At 54.8% G+C, this 18965-nt stretch overlaps 4 protein-coding genes across 4 annotated transcripts; 3 read left to right on the top strand and 1 right to left on the bottom strand.

The window, feature by feature from the left end:
- Nucleotides 1–285: 285 nt before the first annotated feature.
- On the top strand, nt 286–5967 carry J4E87_009408 (uncharacterized protein; the record flags this gene model as incomplete). The annotated part of the gene is made up of 3 exons (XM_049380985.1): nt 286–805; nt 856–5804; nt 5857–5967. 3 exons carry the CDS (start codon nt 286–288, stop codon nt 5965–5967), a joined length of 5580 nt encoding a protein of 1859 aa, XP_049229206.1.
- A 1164-nt stretch (nt 5968–7131) lies between these two features.
- Nucleotides 7132–8616, bottom strand: J4E87_009409 (uncharacterized protein; the record flags this gene model as incomplete). The annotated part of the gene is made up of 5 exons (XM_049380986.1): nt 7132–7512; nt 7572–7651; nt 7702–8003; nt 8054–8311; nt 8612–8616. The coding sequence occupies 5 exons, from the start codon at nt 8614–8616 to the stop codon at nt 7132–7134; spliced, it is 1026 nt and encodes a 341-aa protein (XP_049229207.1).
- A 3598-nt stretch (nt 8617–12214) lies between these two features.
- J4E87_009410 (uncharacterized protein) lies at nt 12215–15895 on the top strand (the record flags this gene model as incomplete). Its single annotated transcript, XM_049380987.1, has 1 exon — nt 12215–15895. The coding sequence occupies one exon, from the start codon at nt 12215–12217 to the stop codon at nt 15893–15895; it is 3681 nt and encodes a 1226-aa protein (XP_049229208.1).
- Nucleotides 15896–18124: 2229 nt separating this feature from the next.
- J4E87_009411 (uncharacterized protein) lies at nt 18125–18797 on the top strand (the record flags this gene model as incomplete). Its single annotated transcript, XM_049380988.1, has 3 exons — nt 18125–18211; nt 18339–18480; nt 18541–18797. The coding sequence occupies 3 exons, from the start codon at nt 18125–18127 to the stop codon at nt 18795–18797; spliced, it is 486 nt and encodes a 161-aa protein (XP_049229209.1).
- Nucleotides 18798–18965: the final 168 nt, after the last annotated feature.

An 18965-nucleotide genomic window follows, 5' to 3' on the forward strand; every position in this document is an offset into this window, starting at 1 on the left:
CTGTTCCTGCAACGCCCGCTGACCCTTCCCTCATTTTTTCGCGAAGAAGAAGAAAGTTGTCGTTCGCGGGGAGCCAACGCACCCCTCCCGGACCCTTGAATCGTCTCTCGTGCTCTCACCGCACTATACACTACCCACCCACCTAATAGCGCGTCTTCTTCCTGGCCGCTCCTCCCTCCCTAGACCCACGATACCCGTCTTCTATTTTGTAATAGAGATACCCTTTGAGCTCCGTTGAGCTTCAACCACCTTCCTTTCCGCCAATTGCTCCCTCAGTCCCTCGCCATGCGTCCCGAGGTCGAGCAGGAGCTCTCGCACACGCTGCTCATTGAGCTGCTCGCATACCAGTTCGCCTCGCCCGTCAGGTGGATCGAGACGCAGGATGTCGTCCTCGGCGAGAAGACGACGGAGCGCATCGTCGAGATCGGCCCCGCAGACACGCTCGGTGTCATGGCGAAGCGCACCCTCGCCAGCAAATACGAAGGACACGATGCGGCGCGGTCGCTGCAGCGTCAGATCCTGTGCTACAACAAGGACGCCAAGGACATCTACTACGACGTAGACCCAATAGAGGAGGAACCAGAGGCTCCCGCGGCGGCCTCAACAGCGCCCTCTTCTGCACCCGCCTCTTCAGCACCTGCCGCCGCCGCCGCAGCCCCTCCACCACCGAGTGCCGGGCCCGCAGCCCAGGTGCCAGATGCCCCCGTCACAGCCACCGACATTCTGCGGACACTGGTGGCGCAGAAGCTGAAGAAGCCGCTCATGGACATTCCGCTGAGCAAGGCCATCAAGGATTTAGTCGGAGGTCCGTCAATTGCACGTCTAGCGTAAAACTGTGACTAACACGCTTCGCAGGCAAGTCCACGCTCCAGAACGAAATCCTCGGAGACCTGGGCAAGGAGTTTGGCTCAACTCCCGAAAAGCCCGAGGATACCCCTCTCGACGAGCTCGGTGCTTCGATGCAGGCTACCTTCAATGGTCAGCTTGGCAAGCAGTCCTCGTCCCTCATTGCCCGCATGGTGTCCGCCAAGATGCCTGGTGGCTTCAACATCACAGCTGTGCGCAAGCACCTCGAGACAAGATGGGGACTGGCCCAAGGGCGACAGGACGGAGTTTTGCTGCTCGCCATCACCAACGAGCCAGCAGCCCGTCTTGCCTCAGAAGCCGACGGCAAGGCCTTCCTCGATGAGCAAGCGAACAAATACGCGGGCATCGCTGGAATCAGCCTGTCTGCTCCTACAGCCGGCGGAGACGCTGGTGGTTCGGGTGGTGGCATGATGATGGACCCCGCGGCGATCGACGCCCTCACAAAGGACCAACGCCAACTGTTCAAGCAGCAGCTTGAACTTTTCGCGCGATACCTCAAGATTGATCTTCGTGCGGGTGACAAGTCGTTCGTCGACTCACAGAAGGCGCAATCCGCGCTCCAGGCCCAGCTTGACCTCTGGAACACGGAGCACGGCGAATTCTACGCTTCTGGCATTGAGCCCCAATTCACACCGCTCAAGGCGCGCGTCTACGACTCATCGTGGAACTGGGCGCGCCAGGACGCCCTCACCATGTACTACGATATCATCTTTGGCAAGCTGAAGGCTGTCGACCGTGAAATTGTCAGTCGCTGCATCGCCATCATGAACCGCTCGAACCCTCTCCTTCTCGACTTTATGCAATACCACATGGACCACTGCCCTACCGAGCGCGGTGAGACATATGAGCTTGCAAAGGAGCTCGGTCAGCAGCTCATCGACAACTGCAAGGAGGTCTTGAACGAGGCTCCGGTCTACAAGGATGTCGCAGTACCCACAGCGCCACACCTAGAGATTGATGCCAAGGGCAACATGAACTACAAGGAAGCGCCAAGAGCGAGCGTCCGCAAGCTTGAGCACTACGTGCGCGAGATGGCTGAGGGCGGAAAGCTGTCCGAGTACGGCAACCGCACCAAGGTCCAGAACGACCTCCAAAGGATCTACAAGCTAATCAAGCAACAACACAAGCTTTCCAAGTCCTCGCAACTTCAGATCAAGAGCCTCTACAGCAATGTCATCCGTTCGTTGTCAATGAACGAAGGACAGATCATGCCCAGTGAGAATGGCAAGGCTGCTAGCGGCAAGAGGGGTCGCAACGGTCGCGTCAACCCTTCTGCTAAGCAGGGCAAGGTCGAGACAATTCCCTTCCTCCATCTCAAGAGAAAGGATGACCATGGCTGGGAGTACAGCAAGAAGCTGACTGGCGTCTACCTGGACTGCTTAGAGGATGCCGCCAAGTCTGGTGTCACTTTCCAGGGCAAGTACGCTCTTATGACGGGCGCTGGTGCCGGCTCTATCGGTGCGCAAGTCCTTCAGGGTCTCATTAGCGGTGGTGCCAAGGTCGTCGTCACAACTTCCAGGTTCTCCCGTGAGGTCACCGAGTACTATCAATCCATGTACTCGCGTTACGGCGCCCGCGGTTCTCAGCTCATTGTTGTGCCTTTCAACCAGGGCAGCAACCAAGATGTTGAGGCTTTGGTCGACTACATCTTCGACACCAAGAAGGGCCTTGGATGGGATCTCGACCTCATCGTTCCTTTCGCTGCTATTCCAGAGAATGGCCGCGAAATTGACAGCATCGACTCCAAGTCTGAGCTCGCTCACCGCATCATGTTGACCAATCTGTTGCGCATGCTCGGAGCTGTCAAGAAGCAAAAGCAAGCTTACGGCTACGAGACCCGCCCAGCACAAGTCATCCTGCCATTGTCACCCAACCACGGAACCTTCGGTAACGATGGTCTTTACTCAGAGTCCAAGATGTCGCTCGAGACACTCTTCTCGAGGTGGCACTCAGAGAGCTGGGGTAACTACCTCACCATCTGTGGTGCCGTCATCGGCTGGACTCGTGGCACTGGTTTGATGGGCGCCAACAACATCGTCGCTGAGGGAATCGAGAAGTACGGTGTACGCACCTTCTCTCAGCAGGAGATGGCCTTCAACTTGCTTGGTCTGATGGCGCCACCGATCGTCAACCTCTGCCAGGTCGAGCCTGTATGGGCTGACCTCAACGGCGGCTTCCAGTACATTCCTAACCTGAAGGACTTGATGACCGACTTGCGCAAGGAACTCACAGAGACCAGCGATATCCGCCGTGCCGTCATCAAGGAGAATGCCATCGAGAACAAGGTTGTCAACGGCGAGGCCAGCGAGGCCCTATACAAGAAGGCCACGATCGAACCACGTGCAAACATGAAGTTCGACTTCCCCACCCTACCTGATTGGGACACAGAGGTCAAGCCTCTCAACGATAACCTTAAGGGTATGGTCGACCTTGAGAAGGTCGTCGTCGTCACTGGTTTCTCTGAAGTCGGTCCTTGGGGTAACTCCAGGACACGCTGGGAGATGGAAGCGTACGGCGAATTCTCCATTGAGGGATGTGTCGAGATGGCTTGGATCATGGGTCTCATCAAGAACCACAACGGTCCTCTCAAGGGCAAGAGCTACTCCGGATGGGTTGACGCCAAGACCAACGAGCCAATCGATGACAAGGATGTCAAGCCGAAGTACGAGAAGTACATTCTCGAGCACGCCGGTATCCGCCTTATCGAACCCGAGCTCTTCAATGGCTACGACCCCAAGAAGAAGCAGCTTATGCAAGAGATCCAGATTGAGGAGGATCTCGATCCATTCGAGGCTTCCAAGGAACTTGCGGAGGAGTTCAAGAAGGAGCATGGCGACAAGGTTGAGATCTTTGCGATCGAGGAGTCTAGCGAGTATACTGTCCGCATGAAGAAGGGAGCGACACTCCTCCTTCCCAAGGCTCTTCGCTTCGACCGTCTCGTAGCTGGTCAAATCCCGACTGGCTGGGATGCAAAGAAGTACGGTGTGCCCGACGACATCATCTCCCAAGTCGACCCTGTCACACTCTTCGTGCTTGTATCCACGGCCGAGTGTCTGCTTGCCAGTGGTATCACCGACCCATACGAGTTCTACCAATATGTCCACTTGTCTCAAGTCGGTAACTGCGTCGGTTCCGGTATTGGTGGTACTACCGCCCTTCGAGGAATGTACAAAGACCGCTTCATGGACAAGCCAGTCCAGAAGGATATTCTGCAAGAGTCTTTCATCAACACTATGAGCGCTTGGGTCAACATGTTGCTCATCTCATCCACTGGACCCATCAAGACCCCCGTCGGTGCTTGTGCCACCGCTGTCGAGTCTCTTGACATCGGTTACGACACTATCGTTGAAGGAAAGGCCCGTGTCTGCTTCGTTGGTGGTTTCGATGACTTCCAAGAGGAAGGCTCCTACGAATTCGCCAACATGAAGGCCACTAGCAACGCCGAAGACGAATTTGCTCACGGACGTACACCGAAGGAGATGTCGCGCCCCACCACCACAACCCGAAATGGCTTCATGGAGTCGCAAGGTTGCGGTATGCAAGTCATCATGGACGCCAAGCTCGCCCTCGACATGGGAGTCCCCATCTACGGTATCCTCGGCTTCACGGCCACAGCAACCGACAAGATTGGTCGTTCCGTCCCTGCTCCAGGAAAGGGTGTATTGACCACCGCACGAGAGAACCCGTCCAAGTTCCCATCTCCTCTTCTTGACATCAAGTACAGGAGGAGGCAGATGGACCTCCGCCGCAAGCAGATCAAGCAGTGGCAAGAATCGGAAGTCCTCTACCTCCAGGAGGAAGTCGCGGCGATGAAGGACGCTACTGGCGAGGACTTCGACGAGGCTGCCTATCTCGAGGAGCGTGCTGCTAATATCGAGATGGAAGCCAAGCGACAAGAGAAGGACGCGCTCAACAGTCTCGGTAACAGCTTCTGGAAGCAAGACTCACGCATCGCTCCTCTTCGTGGTGCTCTTGCTACCTGGGGCCTTACCATTGACGATCTCGATGTTGCTTCTTTCCACGGTACCTCCACTGTTGCGAACGACAAGAACGAGTCCGACGTTATCAACCACCAGATGCGCCACCTCGGCCGTAAGAAGGGCAATGCGCTGCTTGGTATCTGGCAGAAGTACCTCACCGGTCATCCCAAGGGTGCTGCCGGTGCCTGGATGTTCAACGGTTGCTTGCAGGTGCTCAACACTGGTCTTGTGCCTGGCAACCGTAACGCCGATAACGTCGACAAGATCATGGAGCAATACGACTACATCGTCTACCCATCGCAGGCCATCCAGACCGATGGTATCAAGGCCTTCTCCGTTACTTCGTTCGGTTTCGGACAGAAGGGAACTCAAGCTATCGGTATTCACCCCAAGTACCTGTTCGCCGCTCTTGAGCACCACCAATTTGCTGCCTACAAGCAAAAGGTTGAAGCTCGCCAAAAGAGGGCATACCGATACTTCCACGATGGTCTCATCAACAACACTATGTTCCGTGCCAAGGACAAGGCGCCATACGAGGACGAGAAGATGCAGGAGGTCTTCCTCAACCCGCAAGCGCGTGTCACCATGAACAAGAAGACTTCGACATACAGCTATGCGAAGACTCCTGCTCCCAAGAAGGACAAGAAGGCGCAAGAGACGATGAAGATGGTTGAGCAGCTCACTCAAGCCACAGCTTCTTCCAACAGCAAGGTCGGTGTCGATGTTGAGAGCCTCAGTGCGCTCAACATTGAGAACGAGACCTTTATCGAGCGTAACTTCACCGAGAAGGAAATCGCATACTGCCAAAAGTCACCGAACCCGCAAGCCAGCTTCACAGGCAAGTGGTCAGCGAAGGAGGCTGTATTCAAGTCTCTCGGTGTCAAGGGTGAAGGCGCCGGCGCTCCGCTGAAGGATATCGAGATCATCAACGACGAGTCTGGCGCGCCAACCGTTCAGGTATGTTTCTATCATTACTCAACTCTGAGACCCCATACTGACGCATTCACAGCTCTACGGCAAAGCCGACGAAGAAGCCAAGCGCGTCGGTGTCAAGAACATCAACATCAGCATCAGCCACTCGGACGACCAGGCTGTTTCTGTCGCCATCGCGCAATGTTAAATATACGTGTCAACACCGGCGGGCGAGGTCACTCAATATTCACGACGATTAGATGCATGGTAGTATAGTTGGAACAAGGGGCAAAAACGGTTCACATATCCTTCCTAGAAGGAAACATTATTCCCCTACGCGGCGTGTTTGGGTTCCCAGGCGCATCAAGATTAGATATGTCCATGGTTCGCAAGAGATTTATGTATTGTAATGCAACAAAAACATGTTCAAACAATCCCACCTTCACTACGATGTATGATGACGATGAGTTGTCCGCGTGTCGTCGCGTGCTCCTGCCTATCTTACTCCTTCTACCCTCCATCTCCTTATCTCCCTATCTCCCGAGCATGCCGAGATAACCTCAACAGATAAACCCTCTTCCACATAAACGGTACATCATGCATATTGTTGAGGCCTGGTTACACCTCCTACAGTTTCTTGGTTGCCCCGCTGTTAGCCGTTTTACGCGGCAGCGGTTTCCGTCTTATGCAGTTGAGGCTGACCTGCAGCGGGTAGCTGCATGGGCTGACGTAGCGTGCAGGTTGTTGAGTAAGGGTTTGGGAAGACCGTTACTGCCGTTGAGAACGTGGGAAGCTGGGAACGTGGGGCTGTTCAGTCTAATGGTAAGGTATGGTAGGGTGACGTCGCGGATCGGGGTGCGGGTGGGCTAGAGTGGGCTAGAGGGGAGCGTCTATGTGTATGCGGGAGGGGTGGGTGGTACGCTTACTCGGGTAGTGGATGTGGCGTTCACGGGTTTTGTATGACGTATCGTGGCTTTAGTCTTGATAATAGATTCTGCGTACGCGCGCTTGTTGTTGCTCAGTTGATCTATGTCTGATGTCTGTTACTTTCTTCCACTTTATACATGTTGCGTAAGATGCGAGAAGATACGTGTAGTGGCAATTGCATTATTTGAGTATTGCTGATGCGAGAATTTGCTTTGGTAATCAGTTATGTTATCGTGAGATAGAGTCAGACACAGATGAGCTAGCAAATGTGAAAGGCACAGTCCGTTTTGAGTCACATCGTTTGCTACGTTGAGCAATTGTAAGAGCTTCGCCGTTCTTATTCAGTATGTCTGAGCAGTTCCTTACCGCTGCTTACACGAAACCGCTCGTATCTTCAGGGAGCGGTCGAAGATGTTGCGACAGCAACCGATCACTCCATCGCACCTCACGCTTCACCCTTGTCATCCCAAGCATATACCTTCTTAACCCACGCGATATCCTGCGCAGACGGATGCAAGTTCGGCGTCATCTTCGTAGTCCCCTGGCTATGATCCTCAAAGTTCTTGTACTGTTGAATCGGGCACTCAGCCGTATCCTCCTCGCCGCTGTAGAGCTCACACTTCTCTTGTTTACCCCCAATGGCGCTAGGATAATGCATGATGCTTTCGGGGTCGTATTTGTCGAAGGTAAAGAGGGGGAGATAGAGCTCGGCCATGCCCTTGACCCAATCTCTGCATGCACAGTTGTTGCGTAGCGCTACTCTGAGTGAGGTGCATACGTTTTCTCGGGTTACTCGAGAGCTCTTTTCGTGGGCGCGCTTGTAGCACTGTTCAGAGTCAGTAACGGGTTTGTTTGTTTCGGCGGCTTAATGAGTGTCATACTCACCTCTTCGAAATCGCCGATTTTCTCGGGTTTGACCACGATATAGTCGTCTCGATCACTACGCTGATGTTCGTGCGCCATACCTGCCTTTTGTTAGCCTTTGTCGGTAGCTTACTCGTAGATGAATACTAACCCATGACATGACCCAGTTCGTGCATAGCCGCCCACTCCACATTCACAAGGCGACCGCTTTCCGGGCCGTTCAGTTGGTTCCTCCAAGGACTCTTCTGGTCAACCGCTAGACCTGCGTTGGCCGTCCAACCGGTTTCTCCCTTTCCCACCTGGATCGTCAAGGTCTCGTGAGGCAGATCTGGGTTCCAATGGAAGAAGTCGGTTTCGCTTTTCTTGTAACAGATGACTGGTTTTCCTTCACTGTCCACCCACTCTTCGAAACTGATAGCGTGACCGGATTCCTTTCCTGGATTACCAAGATAACTAAGGGCTCATCAGTCCACGATCAAAGGTCGCACTGGATATGCACGTACGTCATCCACGATTGTATGGCGGCCTCGATAACTTCGTGCATCGCCTCGCGTTCTTTTTCGTCGAAGTAGCAGTAAGGGATAACAGCAATGTTTTCTGAGTTGCGAGGCCATTTCAATGGCGCCTTACCGATGGGGCCACCAAAATGATCCACAGCACCTTGGCCGTCGCCGTCGAGATCGTCACCAATCTCGTCGAGATACTGCGCCCAGCTCGTGGCCTGCGACCCGTTAGCGAGGTAGGGGAGGGGAGGACCACAGCTGAAGACATAGTCAGAATCTGGTTTATGCTTGACAGCTGCAGTGGCAATGGCTGCGAGTGGTAAGAGGTGACCGAACAACATCTGAGAAAATGCAGGCCGAGTGATGTGTAAAAGTGGAGGTAGGAAGTATAAGGAACATTGGTGAGTAACGCAAGGGTAATGTTTCCGAAAAGCGGGCTCTGGAGGGACTTTGCGAGTGAACAAGGCCCAACAAGCGAGAAACTGGCAACAAAGTAGTGAAGGTGAGAGTGAGAGCTTGTAGTGACGTAGTTCCACATCAGCCGATGGGAACTCGCACCACATCTCAGCAAAACTATTGGACATCTACTCCCAACGAAGTAAAGCAATAAGTGATCCAGATTTACATTGCGTTAAGAACTTGCCAACTTTGGCTTTCGTACCAATGTAGACTGCAGAGTGTTCGGCTTCTTCATTGTATTGGTGCTCGTTATACTCGTGTGTGAACTATACAAAGCTTCAAAAATCAGGACGTCAGAACATTCCTTGCTCGTCATGTTCGCGATAGACAAATAAAGAAAGCTATCGACACAAGCTAGCCGCAATTTTTGAAATTGACTTCGAGGTATTGAGATCACAGTGAGGCAGCGCTTTCCCGTTGAACGCGATAGGCAGCGATGGCTACAGAGATGACTGAATATGGCATCCTCGTACATCGCGGACAGTACGTATCCCAGGTCACCGAGAGTGAAGCAACTTGGTAAACCCGTACGAGAGGTCAGTATCGTGGTTATATGAAATTTGCGAATTGAAGCAGAAGCTGGTGTGCAAGCTCGAAGAGCGGAAGTCGGGAGCGTATACACGTAGCTTGGAGATGGTTCTTTCTTGAAGTTCTCAACTGCACAGGAATGATAGAGTGGACTACTGTAATCCGGATAACCCAAACCCCTCTCGGCGGACTCTGGGCATCAGTTTGTCATCGGTCACGCCATGTGATCATCACACACAAGAGCGCGTTACTTAGATTGTGATCAATCAAGGTCTCTGCACTGACACAGCAAGACCCTGCTCAGCGAAGGGTGTTGTCCGGATGATCGGCGGAAATTAAACAGCTTTGTCATCTCGGTCTCCGCGGCAAGGATATACTTTCGAAGTTTCGATTCATCTACGGATCGATCGCGAGATGCTGCCGGAGCCTTGGAACCAGAGCAGAATTTGCATTATCAATTTCGCGCGTCTTCTTGGCAGCAAACGGTTTTTCGTGACTGGAGAATACGTAAGATGATGGTGACGTCGACGACGCCAACGAGAGTTGCAGCGTTCCTTGCAAGTCTGGAGGTCCGGATGACTGAACATACTGCTTACCCCTCAGACGAACTCTATGTATATATGGAAACTCGTCAAGGGTTCAAGTTTTCAGAGAAATGCGGAAGGGTGAGATTTTGGAGTTTGTCGTTACATGCGACAGGCCACAGCCTGATAAACCTGACCCGCTGTCACAATAACGGCTGTGCTGGTTTGCAGCGATGATGCTTGGGTAGTGGGACTTGCAAGAGTGTGTATGGCTGCTCGGACCGCAGTGAGGCGTTCGTCGGACATGTGTACGGAAGCATGAAACAATCGTGGGGTCGGTTAGCAGGGCGGTGCCTGGGCCAGATCTGAAACCTGATCAGGTGGTGGGCAAAAGCACCAGCGCGTGGGCGTCTGTCAACATGGCGCTGAAGAAGATACATGTAAATACCGTGGGCGCGTCCCTGTCGCGTGTGACGGGACGGTGTTAGCGAATAAGATACTGCTGTCTCACAGGGCTGGAGTGGCGCCGATCCTACAGCAATTTCGCGGACGGGCTGGAGATGATCATCCTCAGCGTACAACGGCAGGCGGCGGGTGAGGGGCAATTTGCTTACCTCGTGGCACCGATGCAATCGATTAGGTCCAGCCCGGGCTATTCATTTCGGAATCCAGGTTGAAACTTGCTGAGAACTTAGTATGCAGAAGCTCTCGGACTGACTGTGGCGGTTGCGTATGCAGGAAGAAGATGCAGGTATCTGCAGTAAGCTCAGCAAGGACTGAATTACAGCACAGCCGGCTGGCCTTATTCGCCGACGGCGAGCAATTCACTCTGCCGGCATTTAGTCTGCCGATGCGAGTCCAACGTTCCGAACAGAAGGGGAAGGATGGCCGTTCGGATCAGCTGCCAGGGGCGGCCTGACGGTAGACAGACGGCCACGCGGGAGATGACACGACAGTTGGACCAGGTCTCCGGATGCGAGTCTGGCCGGGCCCCGTATCGCGAAAACACAAGACCAATTGAATCCTGCTCCTCGAGAGTCGATCAAGAGGACATGTTGGAACTTGCGAGTGTTGGAGCATAGTTTTGCGCTTACCGTAGTACATGGAAAGGGGAGGTATGACAGCGCCAGGCGGTTAGGCCAGGGGAACACAGCGAAAGGCCACCGGGACCATGACTAGGAAGCTGGGTGATTCGCTCGCTTCACTGTACGTCCCGAGGTTAGCGGCTTCAGGTACGCGATGGGCGTTTGGTACTTCTGGATCGTCTCCCCCGCATACTTTGGCTACCCATGTGTGAGGTAAGTGATTGGGCAGCAGACGGAGTCGACGCTGCAGCGCTGACGGGCGGAGAGGCAAAGCTGACGATGCGTCGTGGCGCGACGAGAAAAGCAAGTCGCGGGCGCGGTGATATCGAGGATGCAGGGATGGACCAGCCCCTCCCGACGCCTGCAAGGTACCGCTCAGGGCAGGGCGCTGATTGGGCGGGGTGCTAGCGGAGCGCGATGTCCCTCGCAGTGTTCATGATACTTTTTGTCGTTGCGGCAGCTGCAAAGGGCGGGCCAAGGGCTATCATAAGGTCGTGCGTCGTGGTTTTCAGACTGTGGGGGGAGGCAAAGTTTGTTATTGCAAAAGGAAGGCATGACTCTGCGACGCGAGTGACGAGGCAGGAGCGACGTGTGACGCGGAAGGAGCGTGTCTGACGAGCTGCGAGGCAGCGGCGAGGCAGCAGAGGGCGCTAGCAAATGCCGTTGGATCGCGTCGACGCATCGTCGTCGACTCTGTCGCGCTGCCAGTCGCCCGCATCCCCTGGGACGGCGCGGGTTTGGGCTCAGCGGCGCAATACTGCAACTGGCCGTCCGACCTCAGTCAGCCTATCGAGCGGATATTGGCCCGCGCTCTATGGCTTCTCTGCTCCCTGCACCGCGACGCCCATGCGCGACGCGGAAATGAGGCTAGTGGAAATTGATCCTTGTCCCATGTGCGAGTGCTTGTCACTCCCCCAGAGGCCCAAAGAGTGCATACCCACGTCGACCCGCTCCTCGAAGCCTCTTTTCGGTCGGGAGATCTGCTCTCTGCATTCTTTTCTACCACCACGCCAGCACTCCGCAGCGCGCGTGCATTCACTCCTTCACCTGTTTGCTGCCAGCTACTCACGCTCCTTAACCTTTGCCATAATCTATTGTTTTGTACTTTTTGCCGCCAACCGAGCCATCCAGAGTCGAGCGCGCCCGATCCCGCCTGCAATCGCTGCACGCCTTCCTTTTCACCTCCAGCTCGCTCATCCCTCGCCTCTTGCCGACATTACTTTCCACTGTGCCCAGGACACACTTTCGAAAAAGACAGCCCGTGACCGCCCCATTGTTGTTTTTGGCCCCGCTACATGTTCGCGATTGCTCTTTCCTCCCAGCCCGAGTCGCCTTGCTCTCACCTTCCCCACTCCTCGCTCGAGTGCGCCTGCCCGCTCACCCCAGCGACACGACAGTCGAGATTGGTCAGCGCACAGTCGTCGCTATAATCCGGTCTAATCACTTTCGCCAGTAAGACTACACTCCTCCCCATCCCCATTGCCAAGGCGCCCTCCCATTGCCTCTCGCCCACTCCGGATGCAATGCGGCGTACTTATACGTTTGCTAATAACTGCCAGACCATCATGAACCGCTGGTTGAACAGGAAGAAGGATGGCGCCGAGGACGCGGCCGCCGCCCCAAAGAAGACGAAGAAGGGCAAGAAGGGTCAGGAAGAGCCCAAACCAGAGTTCGATCTCAACTTCGCGTTGCCTAAAGCAGATGACTTCCGGACAAGTCTGATCATGCCTGGCCTGTCCACCCGCTTCAGCATGTTGAGAGAGCAGGACGACCCAGACTCCAAGATTGGCAAGGCCAGCGACGACAGTGTACTACAACCGAAACGCCAATCGCGGCTCCACGAGTTTGGCTTCGTTCCAGGGGGTCTTTCCGATATAGCTGAAGTCTCCTCGCTCAATGGCTCCATTCGACCGCCCTTCGCAAGCGAACGGACCAATTCCTTCGACAGCAGTAGAGATGACGACGGCTCTGGTAGCGTTATGAGCAGAGCTAGACCCGGCGAGGGCAACGTCTTGTTCGGTGGACGACAAAAGATCTACATGATCTCTAATACAAACGCCAAGGGCACCGGACGGACACTCTACGACGACGACGTTAATATGTCAGCATACCAACGGCTCAGACAAGAGGAGAAGGACAGGCTGAGGCAGCAGTCGGATTATGAAGACGGCCAGAACTCTGAGCCGTCCAGCCCTACTGAGCTCAGCCGTAAGAGGGAGACTTCGTCATCCACCAACTCAGGCACATTGAACACCCGCACATCTACAGCCGCGACTTCGATAGCGTCACAGGGCACCAACTCTGTATCAGCCTCCTCGCCGGCGTTTCCCCCAGCAGGTGCCCCGATGACATCCCCAGATCTAGGCCGGTCCACAACGAAACGGAGACTTTACGACCAAGGGCTGGACCAGCAAATCCAAGAGCAACAGTCCTCAGCTATGAACCGTCTCAACTCCATACAACGCGCACGTGCGCCAACCGGACGATCAACGCCACCGATTCCCATATCTCAGGCACGTTCTGCCACCAACCTGAATGACCGGTTCGCTCGGGGACCACCCGCCTTCCGCTCAGACAGCCCAAACGCGCTTGGATACCCCGGCATAAGCAGGAACAACTCCTCCGGCGCGTCGAGCCCCGTCCTCGCCCGCCCGCAGTCGCCTGCACTGACAAGTCCCGTCATCAGTGACAGTGAAGAAGCTCATACCCTCAATGCTGCACTTCAGCCCAACGATCGGGGCAAAGCGACCGCCATGGGTGCTTTCAACAAACCCAAGGCGGCGTTCAGCGAGGAGCAGTATGCAGAGCGCTTGCGCCATATGCAGCAGGACCGAGAAGGGCGCTCAACACCACCTCAAAAGGCCGAGAGGTCCCCGCCTCGTAAGCCCACTTTGAGAGAGCGTGCAGAGCAGCAAAGGCGTAAGCGAGCTGAAAGTGACGCAAACGAACGGTCAAGCTCTGAATCAACTGCTGAGCCAGCTCAAGCACCCTCTGCCTTCTCCAGGTTTCAAGCTGCTGCCAGTCAGATGAGGACCGCAGGCCCAGGTACCCCGACTTCGCCACCGACCCAGCGCCTCCCAGCCATTCCACGCCAACCAGCAGCGTCTCCAGACAATTGCAACAAAGCCACCTTCTTCAGTTCCCCAGATTCCAGCGAAGCAGAAGATGAAGCTCCCAGGCCGCCAACCACGCGCGCGACAGAGCCCACTCGTCGATTTGACAATCTCCCCGTAGCAACCGGACCCGCACCCTCAATGTTCGAGCATCCCGCATTCCGCTCGCGGACAACATCGGAGGAAGAGGTTTCTCAGAATGGCCCTTCTTCGTACAGCCCTGCTCTTACCCAAGAGGCGTCTCCACGCCCCGACGAGACAGTGAAAGTGGACGGTACCGAGGTTGACTCACCAACACTGGGTCCTGAGAGCAGCGGACTGAGTGGAATGATTAGGCAGCATCTTCGCAACGTCAGCAATGTTTCTTCCAACTATGGTGAGCCAGGTCCTCCAATGATGAGCCCACCTATGGGGCTCGCCATTCATACACAAGGGTCTGGCTTCCAGCGCCGCCAACCGGGGTCGGAATCGGCTACCCCAGCTCCCTCAACATACAGCCACTCTAACCCATGGGATTTGGACGACATTGACAACCCCTACCGCGATGAACTCGTCAAGATGAACTCTGACGAGCAGGCCAACGTACAAAACGCCACACCACTGATCATGAGCGCAACCGAACCAAACCCTGCAGCTCCCTGGGATCTTACTCCGCGAAGGGCCCATGAGCGTGTCGCGAGCAACGAGACAGAGGCCGACCATGAAGCTTTCCAACGAGACCTCGCTCACAGGCAGCGCTTGATACAGGAGAATCTTCGTGCTAAGGCCGAAGGCCGTTCAACAAGTCCAGCACCAGCACCCGCGGGCCCATCCAACGGACTGAAGACAGCTTTGAACATGCTCCGTGCAAAGTCGAGCCGTGAATCTTTTGCTACAGTTGATGTTTCCAACAAATCAGTAAGGAAGCTTGCTCTTGGAGGAAGTTCAGCGAATGTCAGCAGCACCTCGCTCGTAGGTCTTCAGGGTGATATGCCAGCGCTGCGACCAAAGCAGTCCCGAGTATTGCAGCAAAGTGAACAAGACGCACAGCGGGAGCACGAGAATCGCCAACGATCGGCAACCGAGAGCAGCCGCACTGGTCGTCCATCGGGTAGATCTCCACAGGCATCGACCAGAAGCTCCACGCGAGAGCGCTCGAGCTCTGGAACATCGTCAGGCCGTTCCCGGAGTCGCCATGATCAATACCGCGATGACCTGGACCAGGCTATGGCAGATGGCACCCGCGGCGCGTATCCTGCAAACACAATGCCATCAATGCCTGGATACTCTGCTCACCCCACGCCTCCACTTCCTTCTGAGAGACCATCGCTGGATTCCCAAGGTCGCATGCGATCGCGCAGCAACAGCAAGACTGCCGCGGCGAACTACTTCGAGTCGAAGCATCTGCACCCTATTCAGACTAACGCTGGACCGGGTCAGAACACTCGTCTGCCTCCTGGGGGGAAATTCTCCCCGGGAATCCCTATTTCGCCCCGGCCTTCACCAGGCGGCTTCAGCAGTGCCAACGGCAATGGCTTCTCGCACCCAACATCTCCAGTGCCTCCGTTCTCTGCCAATCACACCCCTCCTGTCTCAAACCCCACTACACCCAACGCTGCCGCGTTCAACCCAAGTACCGTGCAGCCGTTGACCAAGACTGGAGTGCTACGAAAGAAGTCCATCGCGAAGTCGGAGATCTCGGAGCCGGTGTTCCTTTCCACAACGTCTTCGATTGACACCATCAATCTTCCAGCTGGTGCTTCTCTGAAGAATGGCATGGAAAACAACGCTCCCCCTGTTCCTCCAATCAACCCTATGAGGCGACGTTTCGGATTTGGCCGCGGTGAAAGCCAAAGCCAAAGCCCAACGGGACCATCACCGTATGATCCTGCTGTGCAGCATGGAATGGATGGACCTCGAGCCCCTTACGCTGAACCACTCCGCACCAACTCGTCCGACGCAGTGATGAACCAATCGCAGCAACCAAAGGGCAGACTGCGGAAGGCGTCGAGTGAAGGCAGGAGCCTGCGCGGAGACGCACAAAGCCAAATGGGACCCTCGCCAGCAATGCCTCAAAACGGCTTCACCGGACGCAATGGGTCACCTCCACGTCCTGCCAACGGTCAACAGCCCATGGAGGGTGGCATGTTCTAAACAGCACCTCAGCTATACGAGCTTTTGCTCTGTCAGCACCTCAACACTCGTGATCAAAAGCGATCCTTTTTCAATCTTTGGTACATTTGGAAATCTCTTTTCTTTTCTGTATGTCTACTTTCGGTCCACGGATCGCCGTGTCTGCGATCACGGCCTTTTCTTTCCTTAATCTCTTTCGGCTTCCGGCTTAGCAATATACCTCCCCGTTCTGCGACTGCGACTTCTCTTTGCAAAGATCTCATTTTACGATCAACGATAGGGTTCTGGCTAGATTACAACCTTCACCGGGCTGGACACGGTGTTTCTGGAGGTTGGCAATAGCATCACACAAGTTTGAGTACATTCAGTAAGAGTCAGGTTCGGGAGGATTGCATGTTTATCGGAGTCTTCATGTACTGCTAGTCACTACAGCCTTTTCATAGGCTCACGGTTCAGCTCGTGCTGCCAGACTCGCGTCAACCAATTCGTGGTGTTGAATACAATCAATTGCCTCATACAACAGATCATATGCACAGAGTTCACTCCGCCAGCACTGATTCGAAACCAATCGCATCATCACTGTTAGACCTCAGCAGCCAGCGGCGACTGTTGGACGTGGGACAACGGTCGCAATATGTCTGAAACCCCCGCGCGCGTTGTTTGGACTGATTATGTACCGTGCCGCGTTTCCGGTTTCATCGCTGCCGAATGCATGCAGCGTCAACGGCGTTGACACCTTCACATGCAACATGCAGAAAAGCATGATTTCGTCACCATGCAAAAGGAATATGAGACGACATTGCCCATGTGCATAGGCGAGCGACTCACGAGCCTTGTGTTTCAGATGCCGCGAGAAGGGCCGTGCGCTGGTTCGAGAACCTGGGATCGTCGCGATAGAAGATAAACTACGAATTCTCGGCTCGAGACGAGGCTTGATCGATCGTCGATACTCAGAAGAGGGTGAAAGATAACAATGGGATTGTGAGCGAAGGTTCTATGATGGAGAGATCGAATTGCTGTGGAAGGAGAAAAGGGATGTCGGTGGAGACAGTGATCTAAGGCCTGCATGCCGCTTATCGCGTACCTGCATCTTGCGACCCATGTTCACGCGTCGCCTTCCTTTGTCGGAACCAGGACGTCAGCAACACAACCCGGCGCTCTTGGTAGCGGTATAGTGGCATCAAATTCCGAGCAATCTTGTCGACATTCGATGATGTGCACACAATCTTAAGTAGCGGAGCGCAAGATGTTACTCCAAAAGACTAAGCGATCGATGATGGAAGCTCCACGTCCAAAGTCCAGTCTACCGTAGCGGTGCACTACGCCACCGTGCCATTGGAACCGTCGACGGCATCTTCCCCATCCGCACGCCAAGGGGACATACTTTCGTCTAACGCAGGGTCGGTATCCGGTGCCGCACGAAGAACGCATGTCCCCCAAAGCGTTCGCTGTGCAAACAGAAAAGCAATTTGACAAGGCTGTCAGCAAGCGTGATGTGTGAGGGCAGAATGAGGAGAAGTCAGCAAAAGCCGTTGTGGTGTTCTATCGGGTACAGCATCCCTACACAACCAAGAGAAAAAGGTCTGGATTGCCAGGCGCAGGGCCTGCCAAAACAGCCCTGACACAGCTCCGCAGGCCGCCTGATTGGGCCGGCGACAAGAAATCGCACCGTCGCATTGCGCAGAGCAAAGAAAAGCAAGGCCGCCTCCCACCATCCATCTCCACAGCTGTGCCAGCACGCCGCTTAGCCAACGCTAAAGGACCGCAAGTTCGGCGCCATCCCAAACTCTAACTGCAACCTAACCCTCCTTCCGAGGCACATTGCACACCTATGCGAAGCTCTCGCTGCACATCCGTCGCCCGTAACTCGACGAGATACACCCCTCTAGAATGCGTAGGTGCGATTGACGGCGCAGTAGATCAAGGAAACCAACAGCGCCCAGGGAGGGGTACTGGGGAAAGATAGTCAACTGCATACCAAGGCTCTGCGACAAACCGCGGCAATCCCTGGGGACGATCACCGGGTAACTCCAATGTTAATCTCCACGAGTCTATTGCTGCGCGTTAGGGAGCAGGCTTGGACCAAGGTATTGGTTCACTAGAAGAGAAATCAGTACATAGACCCCCCCTCTCCGTCCCATCGTTTTTCTCGCTCAACCCTGTTCCATCTCACTTCGACATTCCCTCACTCCAGTCCATCTTTCACATATCGAATACTATCACCAATACATATTATACCATATAATCAAGATGCGTTTCCAGGCTACCGTCCTTGCCGTCGCGGCTTCGCTCGCTTTCGTTGGTGCTCAGGATTTGAGCGGTATCCCCCAGTGCGCTGTATGTTGCCCTTCCTCTCCTGTCCCCGATCGGATCGGACTTCGGAGCCCACATCTCCACAAGACGATCGCGATCGCGATATGGGCACATTGCATCTAGCATCACCAACTAACACATCAATCAACAGATCCCCTGCTTCGTCGCTGCCCTCCCCAGCTCCAACTGCGGTGTCACAGACACAAACTGTCAGTGCACCAGCGGCCGCTCTGCCATTGAGAACTCGCTCCTTACTTGCGCACCCGAGCGATGCGAGCAGAGTGAAATCTCCAGTACGTTTTTGCATACCCTACATACCTATCATCTTCGTCCATATCTAACGCGACTACTAGGCCTTGCCCCCGCTGTCTCCTCCCTCTGTGCCGCCGCCGGTGTAACCCTCTCCGACATCCCCACTGCCGTTCCCTCATCTGGCGCTTCCATGACCGGCTCAATGATGTCCAGCATGATGAGCGGATCCCCCACCATGAGCGGCTCCATGTCGCCCACCAGCTCCGGTGTCGCTGAGCAGACTGAGAACGCTGCTGCTGGCAAGCTTGCCAGCTACGGTGTTGTTGCCATGGGTATGGCTGCCGTCTTCGGATTGTAGATGTCGAATACCTGGAGGGGTGATGCGAAGGGCGCGTTGGTTGATTAGGAATTTGTAATGCGACATTCGCTTGTATATCGCAATTGATACCGTATCGTTCATTTGAGTCGCTGGATGTTTGACGCCGTGCGCGACTGGTTGGTGATGTTGAATTGGTCTCGGCTAGTT

Source organism: Alternaria ethzedia, assembly GCF_023757985.1.
Source record: "Alternaria ethzedia strain BMP 0044 chromosome Unknown scaffold_35, whole genome shotgun sequence".
Lineage (NCBI taxonomy): Eukaryota > Fungi > Ascomycota > Dothideomycetes > Pleosporales > Pleosporaceae > Alternaria > Alternaria ethzedia.